Below are 14,789 nucleotides of genomic sequence, written 5' to 3'. Positions count from 1 at the left end.
CTATTGGGTATTGTAATTTTTCGTTTTTGTGCAAATTTTCACATCCCATTATCGCTTGTGTGCTGATATGGAAGTTGGTAACATTGAAGTAACAGCGTTTTTCACTAGTGTTTGCAATTTTTATAAATTTTTATGATTAGTGCTTCAAAATTGCATCCAAAACATAATAATAAATCTAGTAGTGGAGATAAATGCAAGAAGTGTGGCTCTATTACTATAGAAACTGAACTCGACATTACCAAGTGTGTTTGACGAAAAACACTGCATTTGAAATACTACTAAATGGTAGCAAATGGATAAATGAGCATAATGTATTCTATTAAGTACATTGAAGGATCAAACACTAACAATGTGTGATTATTCTGTATACAAATATACTTTCTGGCTTAGTTTTCGATTTACAGCAAAACCTCGGGAACCTAACCCATTCGTAAGTAGAGGAGTGCCTTACATTGAATTTTGTTAGTTAGGTTTCTAGTTTATTTTTTAATAAAATTTTATGAATTTTAATAAGGCTAATAAATAATAATACTCTCTTGCTTATTAAATGTTTAACTCTAACTTTAGAAAAAACAGAATTTGAAAATAAATATAGTCCTCTTTTTGTTGAATTTTTCCGTCCGATGGCAGGATTATTATTAAATAAATCAAAGACAAGTCTGTCCAAGAGGGATCACCATTTATTTTGCACTCCAGACTACAATCTACATCTTCCAGCACCTTTTCTAGTAGATAAAAGCAGAACCACCCATTGGCTAGATGGATGAGAAGTAAGATGTCTGTGTGTCACTGATTCCTTTTACTTTTAATTGGATGTTTGTGTTTTTTAAAGGACTTTTTTTACCTTTTGGCGGCATGAAGCCTAAAAAGGAAGGCCTGTCACCATTAATGTGTATGTGTAGTCTGGAATGCAAAATAAATGGTGATCCGTCTTGGACAGCCTTATCTTTGATTTATTTAAATATAGTCCTCGGTAAACAATTACAAGTAAACAATTAATTGCAAGTAAGATCGAAGCCAAAGTTGCAAAATACGAGAGCTAATTGTCACATAGTAGTTATTTATCACTTAAGAATATTTTTAATATGAATACATCATTTGTATATATAATAATTTAAACATTTTTACATAGAAAACTGATGATTTACTTTCTCTAATGTAGTGAAGGAGAGACTGTTAATCCCATGGTAGCAGAATTTCAAGATGATTTAGATCCAGAAGATAGTTGTGGTATAGTTAATAATTTCTCCATAGACACTAGTGCCATTGATAACGATAAAAGCATCAGTAGTGACGAAGAACCAATAAAAACGAAAGAAAATGGTAATATTAAAATAAAATAATTATATTTTGAATAAATATAAGGTATGTCCTTTTTTAATATAACATAAAGATGGTTATGTATCTCTTATTTTCCCTAAAAATTCATTTTAGGTTTTCATTTTATTTCTATGCAGTATTAATTAGTTTTGTCGGTATAGAGAGGGATTGGATTAAAAGATGATGTTGGAAAATTTATTATTTCTTTTATTACAATTACATAATAGTAATATTTCTAAGACTGTTGAGATGACTGGAGTATTCTGATTATATATATAAGTTATCAGAAGCAATAAGAAATTATTGATTGTTTTTTCCCTTTAATTTTTATTAAAACTTTCAAACGGATAAATGTTATATGTTACTACCTGTACATACAAGGAATGTTCAAAAACTTCCCAGAAAATGTAAATAAAACGACAGCAAATTTAGTTTAGTAATTTATTTTTCAAATGTTCTATTCAAGTAAAACATTTTTCCATAATGTCACTACCTTTATAAGCCCTTCCAGTAGAAATCTGTGCTCTTTGAACCAAGCCACTGTACTACAAAACATTTAAATTGATCTGCCAGCTGTCAGTGAACACTTTTTAATGTATTTTTAAATTTTGGAACTAAAAAAAAGTCTGATGGGGGGCTAGATATGAATACCTGATAAAACAAATCTCACACAAGTTTATGCTTGTATCAATTAACTTTATAATTACAGTAGAGCATCGATTATCTGAATGTCGATCAACCGAAACGTCAATTAACCGAAAGCTTTCCAGTCGGCAAATTTAAATTTTCACTAGTGCTGTAGCGCTGCAATTTTTGGCTATGTCTTGGGCTACTTCAATATTATTTTTGTTGGTGTGCGTGTTTTAGCTGGCAGTACTGCACAACCATGAGAGTACTTAAGGACATGCCAATTGTTGAACGAATTTCAACATGGGGTAGGTTAATATATTTTTACATAATCGGTTATCCGAAAAATCAATTTTCCAAACAACCCCAATCCCCAATTGATTCGGATAATCAATGCTATACTGTAATTGATACAAACATAAACATAGCATTATGTTTACAAATAATCACCACTTTCCGGAAATTTTTTGAAGCTTCTCATCTACATCATCTGAAAGTTAGCATTTTGTGTGTTATGAAGCAGTTCAATTAATATGAAATGAATTTTTGACATTTCAGCATGAACATTCATTATTAACTAACAAAATTACTAAGTTTCATAACATTTTAGATGCACTTCTAATTCTATAAATAATTTTTTACACACTTTACTGAAAAATTGAACACTTCAAAGTACTGTCGGAATAAAATATAAATTTTCGTCTACAAGTACGTATCTTCTAATATCAGGACTTATTATACTGGCTTTACAGATAATTCTACAAAGTCCTGATATTAGAAGATACATACTTGTAGACAAAAATTTATATTTTAGTAAGTCAAGGACATTGAGGCATTTTAATTAAATTACTGTCAGAATAATTTCAAATTTATAATTAAAGTGCAAAGGGATTAAAGAAAACAAGATAAATGTGAATAATTTTATCCTTCTATGGCAATATGTAGATTTCCTTTTAAAAAGATTGAAATTGAAATATTTCATATCTTATGTAACTTTCCAGCCAACACAGTAAAGAGAAAGTAGTATAAAACTTTTAACGAAAATAATCTTTTAAAACAGTTTTTTCACTCTGTTCAATAAGAATTTTATCATATAGGTATTGTATTGTAGTTAAATTGTTATTTTAAAATAAATATATTTATCTTTCAGATAAAAATATTACTGAAACGCCACCAGTTGCCGTTCCTGTCTCAACGTCGGTACGTTGCATAAGAATTTAATTTGCTCGACGTTGCTCAATAAATTGGGTGACATATTAGAAAGTGCTTTAAAAGATTCTTAAACTTATTATTAATTTTTTAATTGATGTATATTAAAATGACAACAATTATGTTGACTTTACGAATTTTATGTTAGGATATCCCATCGAATGTGTCAGAAAATGCAACAAATACGTCAAATGAAATAAGTACTCCTTCAACTTTGCCAGTAGTACCATGTTACGGACTTGAAAATGAAGACTTAAGTATTCTAGAAAAAGGTTATCTTTTCTCAAAGAAACCAACAAATGGAACAACAAGCGGTAAGTCTTGTATTATAAACAACAGATTAATTGAATCTTGACAAATTTTTCTTTGGTTTCTATTTTGTAGAAATTGAAACCAAAGAAATGATTAAATTTTAATTGCTGGAGTGATAGAAACTAAACATCATCTTATAAGTTTTTCTCCAGTTTCTTCTGTTGTTTATTATGTAGAAATTAATTAAAAGTCATAAATATGTAATTTATAATTACATTTGTATTACAGTTTGTCGGCACGTGATCCATTCGTTTTTGCATGTGCTTGTTCTGTTTGCATAACAAATTGTTTGACATTAACAGATTCAACTCTGTATTTTTATGTAACTACTAAAGTAAAATTGTTTAAAGTTTGATACAAATATTTTTGCAAAAATAATTGTTTTCAGAACACTTTTAGGCTATATACTAAAATAAGATTCTGACAATATGGAAAAAATACCTTTATTGGTTTTAAGATTAATTTTTTATGAAAAATAATTTCAATATTCAACTTGTTTCGAAACCTTAATTCAGAGGTTTGTAGATATTGTTAAGAATGTTGTGGCCTCGTTCAAATCTGATTGAAATTATTGCTTATCTCAGAAAATATGAAATTAATTGTTTAATATAAAATGTTATGGGTATAGTAAATGGCCAATTAATTCGGTATTCATTTCCCCAACTGCCTCTCTTCAGTCTGAATATAGCAGCTTGCATATTGACACAATATAGTAGAATCCATTTATTGTAATCACTTTAATACTCACCCGTACTGATATCATTAAGAGGAGGTAAATATGACTGCAATTAGTGGAAATTCTGGTTTTGTTAACCATAACATAATATAGTTAATTAAAAAGGTATTAAGACAATTTAATAGTTATTACTATTATTAACCAATAATTCACTTGACCATAAATTGAAGGAACAAATCCTAGAAATTTAAACCATTGCTGTTTATCTTGTAAAGCACTAGTTAAGACTGATGATGATTTGTGTTAATGCTACATATTAAAGCTGATAGCGCAAAACAACAGCTTAGAAATGCCTAAATTAAGTATGCTTTTAGCCCAAATACATGGCTAAATGAGAAGGAATTATCACATTAGGATGTGTGTGGTTTCCATCTCATTCCAATGTGATAAGCCCTTCTCATTTAGCCCTGTTTTGATAGGTATTTCTAAAGTAAAACAAATAAATTTTTATTTTTGGGTAAATAAGCTAAGTAACTCAAAGTTTTATAAATGTATTCAATGTCTGATTACAGAATTCTGCTATATTTACTTTTCACTATGATCATTATTTCTAATTTTTGTTTTAAATTTTACTATATTATTATTACAATAATGATTGATTGTATTTGTACTGTTTATCAGAATATAAAATAAATTTATTTATGCTAATTGAAAACCAGAATGAAGTGAGAACGAAAGTTTAGTGAATAAGCTTACTGAAAATTTACATATATTATGTTGCATTGTACTATAGTATTTGTGAATAATAATATAAAAAAATTAAGTTTAGCTGACTTTAAGCAATTCTGTGTATAAAATTTAATATTTTCATTGCATTTAGTTTTATTCAATAATGAATTCTACCAAAATTTAAACAATATTTATATAAAATTAATGTATTCTATTTTCAGTTCCCAGCAGATCTTCTACCAGCGCAACCACCGAAGGATCGGAAGCGGTGAGTGAAGACTCCACCACCACTAGAAACTTGCAGCACAAAGAAAAAAACAAGGTTATATTTCTTTCTTTTCATCTAAACTGTAAGAGTATATTAATTAGCATTGAAGATTATTGTTTATATGTATAAATCATTTTTATAATAAAACACTAAATTTTTGTGTGCAATTAACAGAATCTCCATATGAACAAATTACAAGCCTACCAATTTGCTCCATCCAAATAACTTGGATAGACATAATACTTGAGTAAATGGGCATAAAATTTGACCATAACTGTGTTTAATGGTGCCAAATTCAAATTTAACTAGTCTAACACTAAGCATTAATACTTTTTATTTTTCTTCTCCAATATAGCCATTACCATAGGCCTAAGACATGACACCTCTCCAGATATCCGTGCCACTTAGTTAGTATCGATAATGACTACTTAACAGATAACTTATTTGCTTGAGTAGAAACAGTGTGACCTAATAAGCTTAATTTGAATTTATTGAATAAATCTAAATATAAAATTCAAGAGAGTAATAATAAATTTAAAAAATATTAGCTAGTTTTTAATAGTTATTTCAAATATGAAACTCAAAGAGAAAACAGTCGACCAAATTATCCCCTCGATGTGGGTTCCTGTCCGTGGTGAGGGGACCTCCCAGAGATGGTTTAGAAACTCCTCTTTACCATCCCTGGGATCTGAACGCCCACCNTCATAACATTTTAGACACACTTCTAATTCTATAAATAATTTTTTACACACTTTACTGAAAAATCTAACACTTCAAAGTACTGTCGGAATAAAATATAAATTTTCATCTACAAGTACGTATCTTCTAGTATCAGGACTTATTATACTGGCTTTACAGATAATGCTACAAAGTCCTGATATTAGAAGATACATACTTGTAGACAAAAATTTATATTTTAGTAAGTCGACATTGAGGCATTTTAATTAAATTGCTGTCAGAATAATTTCAAATTTATAATTAAAGTGCAAAGGGATTAAAGAAAACAAGATAAATGTGAATAATTTTATCCTTCTATGGCAATACGTAGATTTCCTTTTAAAAAGATTGAAATTGAAATATTTCATATCTTATGTAACTTTCCAGCCAACACAGTAAAGAGAAAGTAGGATAAAACTTTTAACGAAAATAATCTTTTAAAACAGTTTTTTCACTCTGTTCAATAAGAATTTTATCATATAGATATTGTATTGTAGTTAAATTGTTATTTTAAAATAAATAAATTTATCTTTCAGATAAAAATATTACTGAAATGCCACCAGTTGCCGTTCCTGTCTCAACGTCGGTACGTTGCATAAGAATTTAATTTGCTCGACGTTGCTCAATAAATTGGGTGACATATTAGAAAGTGCTTTAAAAGATTCTTAAACTTATTATTAATTTTTTAATTGATGTATATTAAAATGACAACAATTATGTTGACTTTACGAATTTTATGTTAGGATATCCCATCGAATGTGTCAGAAAATGCAACAAATACGTCAAATGAAATAAGTACTCCTTCAACTTTGCCAGTAGTACCATGTTACGGACTTGAAAATGAAGACTTAAGTATTCTAGAAAAAGGTTATCTTTTCTCAAAGAAACCAACAAATGGAACAACAAGCGGTAAGTCTTGTATTATAAACAACAGATTAATTGAATCTTGACAAATTTTTCTTTGGTTTCTATTTTGTAGAAATTGAAACCAAAGAAATGATTAAATTTTAATTGCTGGAGTGATAGAAACTAAACATCATCTTATAAGTTTTTCTCCAGTTTCATCTGTTGTTTATTATGTAGAAATTAATTAAAAGTCATAAATATGTAATTTATAATTACATTTGTATTACAGTTTGTCGGCACGTGATCCATTCGTTTTTGCATGTGCTTGTTCTGTTTGCATAACAAATTGTTTGACATTAACAGATTCAACTCTGTATTTTTATGTAACTACTAAAGTAAAATTGTTTAAAGTTTGATACAAATATTTTTGCAAAAATAATTGTTTTCAGAACACTTTTAGGCTATATACTAAAATAAGATTCTGACAATATGGAAAAAATACCTTTATTGGTTTTAAGATTAATTTTTTATGAAAAATAATTTCAATATTCAACTTGTTTCGAAACCTTAATTCAGAGGTTTGTAGATATTGTTAACAATGTTGTGGCCTCGTTCAAATCTGATTGAAATTATTGCTTATCTCAGAAAATATGAAATTAATTGTTTAATATAAAATGTTATGGATATAGTAAATGGCCAATTAATTCGGTATTCATTTCCCCAACTGCCTCTCTTCAGTCTGAATATAGCAGCTTGCATATTGACACAATATAGTAGAATCCATTTATTGTAATCACTTTAATACTCACCCGTACTGATATCATTAAGAGGAGGTAAATACGACTGCAATTAGTGGAAATTCTGGTTTTGTTAACCATAACATAATATAGTTAATTAAAAAGGTATTAAGACAATTTAATAGTTATTACTATTATTAACCAATAATTCACTTGACCATAAATTGAAGGAACAAATCCTAGAAATTTAAACCATTGCTGTTTATCTTGTAAAGCACTAGTTAAGACTGATGATGATTTGTGTTAATGCTACATATTAAAGCTGATAGTGCAAAACAACAGCTTAGAAATGCCTAAATTAAGTATGCTTTTAGCCCAAATACACGGCTAAATGAGAAGGAATTATCACATTAGGATGTGTGTGGTTTCCATCTCATTCCAATGTGATAAGCCCTTCTCATTTAGCCATGTTTTGATAGGTATTTCTAAAGTAAAACAAATAAATTTTTATTTTTGGGTAAATAAGCTAAGTAACTCAAAGTTTTATAAATGTATTCAATGTCTGATTACAGAATTCTGCTATATTTACTTTTCACTATGATCATTATTTCTAATTTTTGTTTTAAATTTTACTATATTATTATTACAATAATGATTGATTGTATTTGTACTGTTTATCAGAATATAAAATAAATTTATTTATGCTAATTGAAAACCAGAATGAAGTGAGAACGAAAGTTTAGTGAATAAGCTTACTGAAAATTTACATATATTATGTTGCATTGTACTATAGTATTTGTGAATAATAATATAAAAAAATTAAGTTTAGCTGACTTTAAGCAATTCTGTGTATAAAATTTAATATTTTCATTGCATTTAGTTTTATTCAATAATGAATTCTACCAAAATTTAAACAATATTTATATAAAATTAATGTATTCTATTTTCAGTTCCCAGCAGATCTTCTACCAGCGCAACCACCGAAGGATCGGAAGCGGTGAGTGAAGACTCCACCACCACTAGAAACTTGCAGCACAAAGAAAAAAACAAGGTTATATTTCTTTCTTTTCATCTAAACTGTAAGAGTATATTAATTAGCATTGAAGATTATTGTTTATATGTATAAATCATTTTTATAATAAAACACTAAATTTTTGTGTGCAATTAACAGAATCTCCATATGAACAAATTACAAGCCTACCAATTTGCTCCATCCAAATAACTTGGATAGACATAATACTTGAGTAAATGGGCATAAAATTTGACCATAACTGTGTTTAATGGTGCCAAATTCAAATTTAACTAGTCTAACACTAAGCATTAATACTTTTTATTTTTCTTCTCCAATATAGCCATTACCATAGGCCTAAGACATGACACCTCTCCAGATATCCGTGCCACTTAGTTAGTATCGATAATGACTACTTAACAGATAACTTATTTGCTTGAGTAGAAACAGTGTGACCTAATAAGCTTAATTTGAATTTATTGAATAAATCTAAATATAAAATTCAAGAGAGTAATAATAAATTTTAAAAATATTAGCTAGTTTTTAATAGTTATTTCAAATATGAAACTCAAAGAGAAAACAGTCGACCAAATTATCCCCTCGATGTGGGTTCCTGTCCGTGGTGAGGGGACCTCCCAGAGATGGTTTAGAAACTCCTCTTTACCATCCCTGGGATCTGAACGCCCACCCACGTGTTTGCCGTGCGTGGTGTCCCGTATGCCGGAAAGGGGGATCCTGGTAGTTGAGGGGCAACATAACGTCCCCAACACACTGCTTTGGCCCCTGCTTCGGATAAACGGGAGGCTCAAATCAGGCTCCGTTTGAGTCAATCGGCTGGTCGTTGAGTCATTCTTGACCTCGGCTTGGAGTCAACCGATCGATGCAGACCGGGCGGACATGTCAGTCTAGATGTGCTCTTCTTGACTGCATTGTGAGGGTATAGCTCCTGGGAAACCCTGGTGTGACGGTCTATGGAAGTACTCCATGTGACGGCATCCCCTTGTTGGGCCCCATGGTGGGTGGGGTCACTAGGAGCTGAATTTTTTCTGTAATTATGGATTCAAAAAATTCAAAAAGTTCTTGTGCACCAACAACAAAAACAAACAAAAAAATCTCCACTAATCCAGCGTTCTTAGTAGTGCACGCAACCGGAGAAAAACCCTTGGCTAAAGCTTCTCCTTTCTTGATTCAAAAATTGTTTGAATCGACCATAGGACAGTTGAAAAAAATACAAAAATTAAGATCTGGAGATTTACTGGTGGAAACAGCTTCCCCACAACAATCGGCAAAACTTCTGGAAACAAAGACCCTAGGAGAAATGGAAGTCACTGTCACCCCACATGTGAGCCTAAACTCATCACGTGGGGTAATATCTGAGATCGATCTGATATCTGAAGATGAATCAGATATTCAGATTGGCCTTTCAGACCAAGGTGTCACTGCTGTCCGACGCATTTCCATTCGTCGAGATGGCAAGTTGATTCCCACCAAACACCTTATTTTGACATTTAATAAACCGACTTTGCCATCTGTTATTACAGCAGGTTATCTGCGCTGCCCAGTTCGCCCATATGTTCCAAATCCGCTGCGTTGCTTTAAATGCCAGCGATTTGGACATTCACAAACATCGTGCCGAGGGAAAAGCATATGCGCACAGTGCGGAACTGAAGGTCACGAGAGTACTGAGTGTACCACTACTCCGTGCTGTGTGAATTGCAAAGATGCCCATCCTGCCTACTCTCGAAAATGCCTAGCATGGCAGAGAGAGAAAGAAATCCAGCGAGTAAAAACCATTAACAACATACCATACCCGGAGGCTCGGCGAATGGTCACTCAAAGCACAGTAGTGAAACAGAAAACATTTGCTTCTGTGTTGAAATCCACAATGTCATGTGGGGTTCAAACTGATATCTCTGTCTCCCCAAGCGAATCTCTTACTCGCCATGCGAAATGTTTAATACTCCCGTCTACACAAACACCAGAAAAGGAGATCACAAAAGGAAAAACACCCCTGCCTAAAACAGGGGTAATTACAAGAAACCTGGGTTCTAAAAAGGCTAATAAGAACCCACTAAACAAACAGAGAGTGAAAGCAGCTCTCTCTAAATCTAAAAAATCAGAGGCTCAGTCCATGAGTGAGTTCTCTGATATCTCTGATGAAGAGAATAATATGGAGGTAACCCAACCAACGTCACCTCCAAAAGGAAAATCATCAGTTAAACTGAAGAGGGACACTTTTTCTAAGAATGCTGCCTCAAACACATAATGGATTATAAAATAATCCAATGGAACTGTCGTGGTTTTCGCAACAACTTCTCTGACATTAAACACTTGACATCATCTACCTCATCTCTCTGCGTGGCACTCCAGGAGACTCATCTGAAACCTAGAGAGGGAATTACTTTAAAAGGATTTGATCTCTACCGCAAGGATGATGATAGCCACAACCGTGCAAGTGGTGGTGTGGCTATTCTGGTTTCCAACCGCACCCCATCCTTGCCGGTACAAATAACAACAGAGCTGCAAGCTGTGGCAGTCAGAATTTCTATTGGAGTAACTGTCACGGTTTGTTCTATATACTTGCCACCAGATGTCAGAGTCAACGAAGATGAATTGGATGCTTTGGTTGAACAGTTGCCTACTCCATTTGTTTTACTAGGTGATTTCAATGGTCACAATCCAATGTGGGGCAGTCCCGACATTAACCGTCGAGGCAGGACCATTGAAAGGTTCATAGGCAATCAGCAGTTATATTTATTTAATACAGGAGAAGTGACATACTTCCATGCCCCAACAAGAACATTCACTGCCATTGATCTATCATTAGCAAGTCCAAACCTGTTTTCAGCATTTACATGGGAGGTTGGATCTAATCCACTCTCTAGCGACCACTTCCCAATATTTCTAAAATATCGAGGCAGAGAAAGCTGTGAAACAGCCCGTCCACCACGCTGGAAACTGGAAACGGCAGATTGGCCTGCATTCTCCTCTATGGCTAACATCACTGAGGAAATGGCCAATACTGCTGATATCAATGATGCAGTTGAAGTTGTCACTTCTACTATTATTCAGGCAGCGGAAAAAACAATGGGGAAAACATCAACTAGATATCCAAAGCATCCGAAACCATGGTGGAATCCGAATTGCGAGGCAGCATTTAAAGCACAAAAGAAAGCATGGGGAATTTTTAGAAGATACCCCACTGCTAGAAATTTGATAGCTTTTAAAAAAGCGAAGGCAAATGCCAGAAGAATAAGAAGGCAAAGCCAAAGGGATTCTTGGAGGAAGTATGTTTCTAGCATAACATCTTCCACTAGCTCAAAAGCAGTCTGGGATAAAATTCATAAAATCAATGGGAAATATGCTTCTCACTCTCTGTCCATGCTGGAAAATAATGGCACAATAATCAGCAATATACAGGGTATTGCTGATACGTTGGGTGAAACGTTTTCTACTTCATCTAGCAATATTATGTATTCAAGAAATTTTCAGGCTTATAAAGCCCAAAGAGAAAAACAGTGTTTAAACTTTCATTCCTTATCTAATGAGGAATATAATGTGCCATTCACTAGAATTGAATTACAAACAGCGCTCTCTCGCTCGAGGAATAGTGCTGTAGGCCCAGATAAAATCCACTACAGCATGATTAAAAATCTGTCAAACAGTTCCCTTTCTAATCTCTTGCACCTGTTTAACAGAATATGGACAGAAAATAATTTCCCTGACTCTTGGAGATTATCAATTATTATCCCTATTCCAAAACCTGGTAAAGACCGCAAGAATCCCTCTAATTACAGACCAATCTCTCTGACAAGTTGCCTGTGTAAACTTTTTGAGAGGATGATAAACAGACGTCTGATGTATCTCTTAGAGGAAAAGAACTACTTTTCACCACATCAGAGTGGATTTCGTAGGAACAGAAGTACCACGGATAATCTAGTAAAACTTGAAACATCCATACGCGAAGCGTTTGTTAGACGACAACACTTAGTGTCTGTATTCTTTGATATAGAGAAGGCCTATGATCGCTGCTGGCGTTACGGAATACTTCGTGATCTACATGAATTCGGATTGCGGGGTAATTTGCCAATTTTTATAAAAAACTTTTTGCAGAATCGAAGATTCCAAGTCAGGATGGGCAACACTCTATCTAGGTCTTTTGTCCAAGAAGAAGGTGTTCCTCAAGGATGTATTTTGAGTGTGACTCTGTTCCTAATTAAAATTAATAGCATAGCTAAGTGTCTTCCTCCCAGTGTGAAACACTCTTTGTATGTGGATGACTTTCAGATCTCCTGCCAGTCTAGCAACATGAGTTTCATTGAGAGACAACTGCAAACCTCCCTAAATCGAATAGACAATTGGTCCAAGATTAATGGTTTTAGTTTCAACATAGAGAAGACCTCGTGCATCCACTTCTGCCGAAGGCGTGGTTTGCACCTGGATCCTGAAATATATTTAAATGGGGTTAAAATCCCAATTGTGAATGAGGCTAAGTTTTTGGGTGTTTGTTTTGACCAAAAACTGACATTTTTGCCACACTTGCGCAACCTGAAGAGTAGATGTTTAAAATCTCTCAACCTTATAAAGGTATTAAGCTGCTCATCCTGGGGAGCAGACAAAGTTTCTATGCTCAGGATTTATAGGGCCCTTGTTCGCTCTAAGCTGGACTATGGGTGCATTGTTTATGGCTCTGCGCGAGAATCTACTCTTCGGATGCTGGATCCAATCCATCATCAAGCTTTGCGTTTGTGCACTGGTGCATTCCGAACTTCCCCCGTCCAAAGTTTGTACGTGGATGCTTATGAGCCTCCACTGTCACTCAGGAGAGAACAGTTGTCTCTTTTTTATTATCTAAAACAGAAATCTTATACTAAACCTTCAGTTGATTGTACAGTATCAGATACTCAGCTGAAAAGGTTATTTGAAGCTCGCCCAAGCAGTGTCCCTACGTTCGTCATAAGAATGGAGAATGTAAGCAGCACGATCGACCTGAACATAAGCAACGTTTCACAGGCCGAGATTGATAGTACGCCACCCTGGTCTACTCCTGTGATAAATGTTGACTTTAGCTTAAAGCAGTTTCCTAAGGAATCAACTCCAGACTATGTCTATAAACAGCACTTTGCAGAAATCCAACACAATGATAGGTATTTAATTCCCATTTACACTGACGGTTCTAAATCGGATGATTATGTTGGCTCAGCCTTTGTCTGCCAGGATGAAATTGTGGCAGAGCAAATTTCATCGAATTCATCTATTTTTACTGCAGAGCTGCATGCTATCCACTTAGCCTTAAACTATGTAATCAGAAAAGGTCATTGTCGCTGTGTTATTTACACTGACTCAGTTAGTGCACTTCAGGCTTTGATCTCGTGTGAACCTAGTTCTCACTCTATAGTGATTAAAATTCGTAAATTGTTTAGCCATCTTCTTGCAAGGAATTTCTCTATAAAATTTTGTTGGGTCCCAGGCCATGTTGGTATAAGAGGAAATGAAGAAGCAGATGCAGCTGCAAAATCAGCTAGTCCTCCACAGCACACAATGCGTATTGAAGGAGGTGATTTCAAGCTAGTCATTAAAAAACGACTAGCAGAGAGATGGCAAAATATGTGGAACGCACAAGTCCACAATAAACTGCATGAGATCAAACCTACGATAGAAAATTGGACACACAAGAAATTTTATAACAGGAGATCTGAAGTTATTATTACTCGTTTGAGAATTGGACATACTCGGTTGACTCATCAATACCTTTTGAAGGGTGACGAGCAGCCAGTATGCCAGTATTGCAACTGTCCTCTTACTGTAAAACACATACTGCTCGATTGCTCTGTTTTTGAGACCAGGCGTAGGCAGCATTTTGGAAATGCAAATTTTAAACAGATTCTGGGTCAGAGGCCCAATTTTTATGATATATTAGACTTTTTAAAAGTCAATAATTTGTGTAAAGAAATTTAATTATTTATTTATTTATTTACCTATTTAATTATCTATTTATTTATCTTTTAGCTTTTTGTTTGTTCTTGTTTGTTATTAATATGTATATATTTGTTTTTTTTGTTGCTGTTGTTTATTTATTTATTTATTTGTTTTTGTCATATGTTTGTTATTTGTGATGTTTATAATTATTTACCATTTGTTATGGCGCAGCTTAGCCTATATGGCTCTTGTGCCAAAAAACCAAAACCAACCAACCAACCTCGACCAAATTATAAAATGTGCTTTCTGTTGGGGTTGGCAGAAATTGTCACATTTCTCAGTTTAACTAGCTTGAATCCAGATACAAGAGTTTATATTCTGTTTTTTATAACTTCTTGCATGCTTCTGCAAGCAATAGTT

At 33.2% G+C, this 14,789-nt stretch overlaps 1 protein-coding gene across 3 annotated transcripts in view; it reads left to right on the top strand.

The window, feature by feature from the left end:
• The window catches only part of LOC111636359 (rab-like protein 6), a 45,580-nt gene that overhangs the window by 28,173 nt on the left and 2,618 nt on the right, over nucleotides 1–14,789 (top strand). For 2 of the 3 annotated variants that reach the window (XM_023381591.1, XM_023381590.1), the window contains exons 13-16: nucleotides 1,163–1,323; nucleotides 3,098–3,147; nucleotides 3,305–3,470; nucleotides 5,095–5,195. In XM_023381591.1, the coding sequence (XP_023237359.1) occupies nucleotides 1,163–1,323; nucleotides 3,098–3,147; nucleotides 3,305–3,470; nucleotides 5,095–5,195 (478 nt within the window). Of the gene's footprint in view, nucleotides 1–1,162; nucleotides 1,324–3,097; nucleotides 3,148–3,304; nucleotides 3,471–5,094; nucleotides 5,196–5,496; nucleotides 5,524–14,789 lie in introns of those variants that run through there. The other variant, XM_023381592.1, reaches the window with a different exon arrangement.

Source organism: Centruroides sculpturatus, unplaced genomic scaffold, assembly GCF_000671375.1.
Source record: "Centruroides sculpturatus isolate CEXI.00-Female unplaced genomic scaffold, Cexi_2.0 scaffold1060, whole genome shotgun sequence".
Classification (NCBI taxonomy): domain Eukaryota; kingdom Metazoa; phylum Arthropoda; class Arachnida; order Scorpiones; family Buthidae; genus Centruroides; species Centruroides sculpturatus.
Note: the sequence above shows the minus strand (reverse complement) of the source record. Positions and strands in the feature narration are given on the sequence as shown.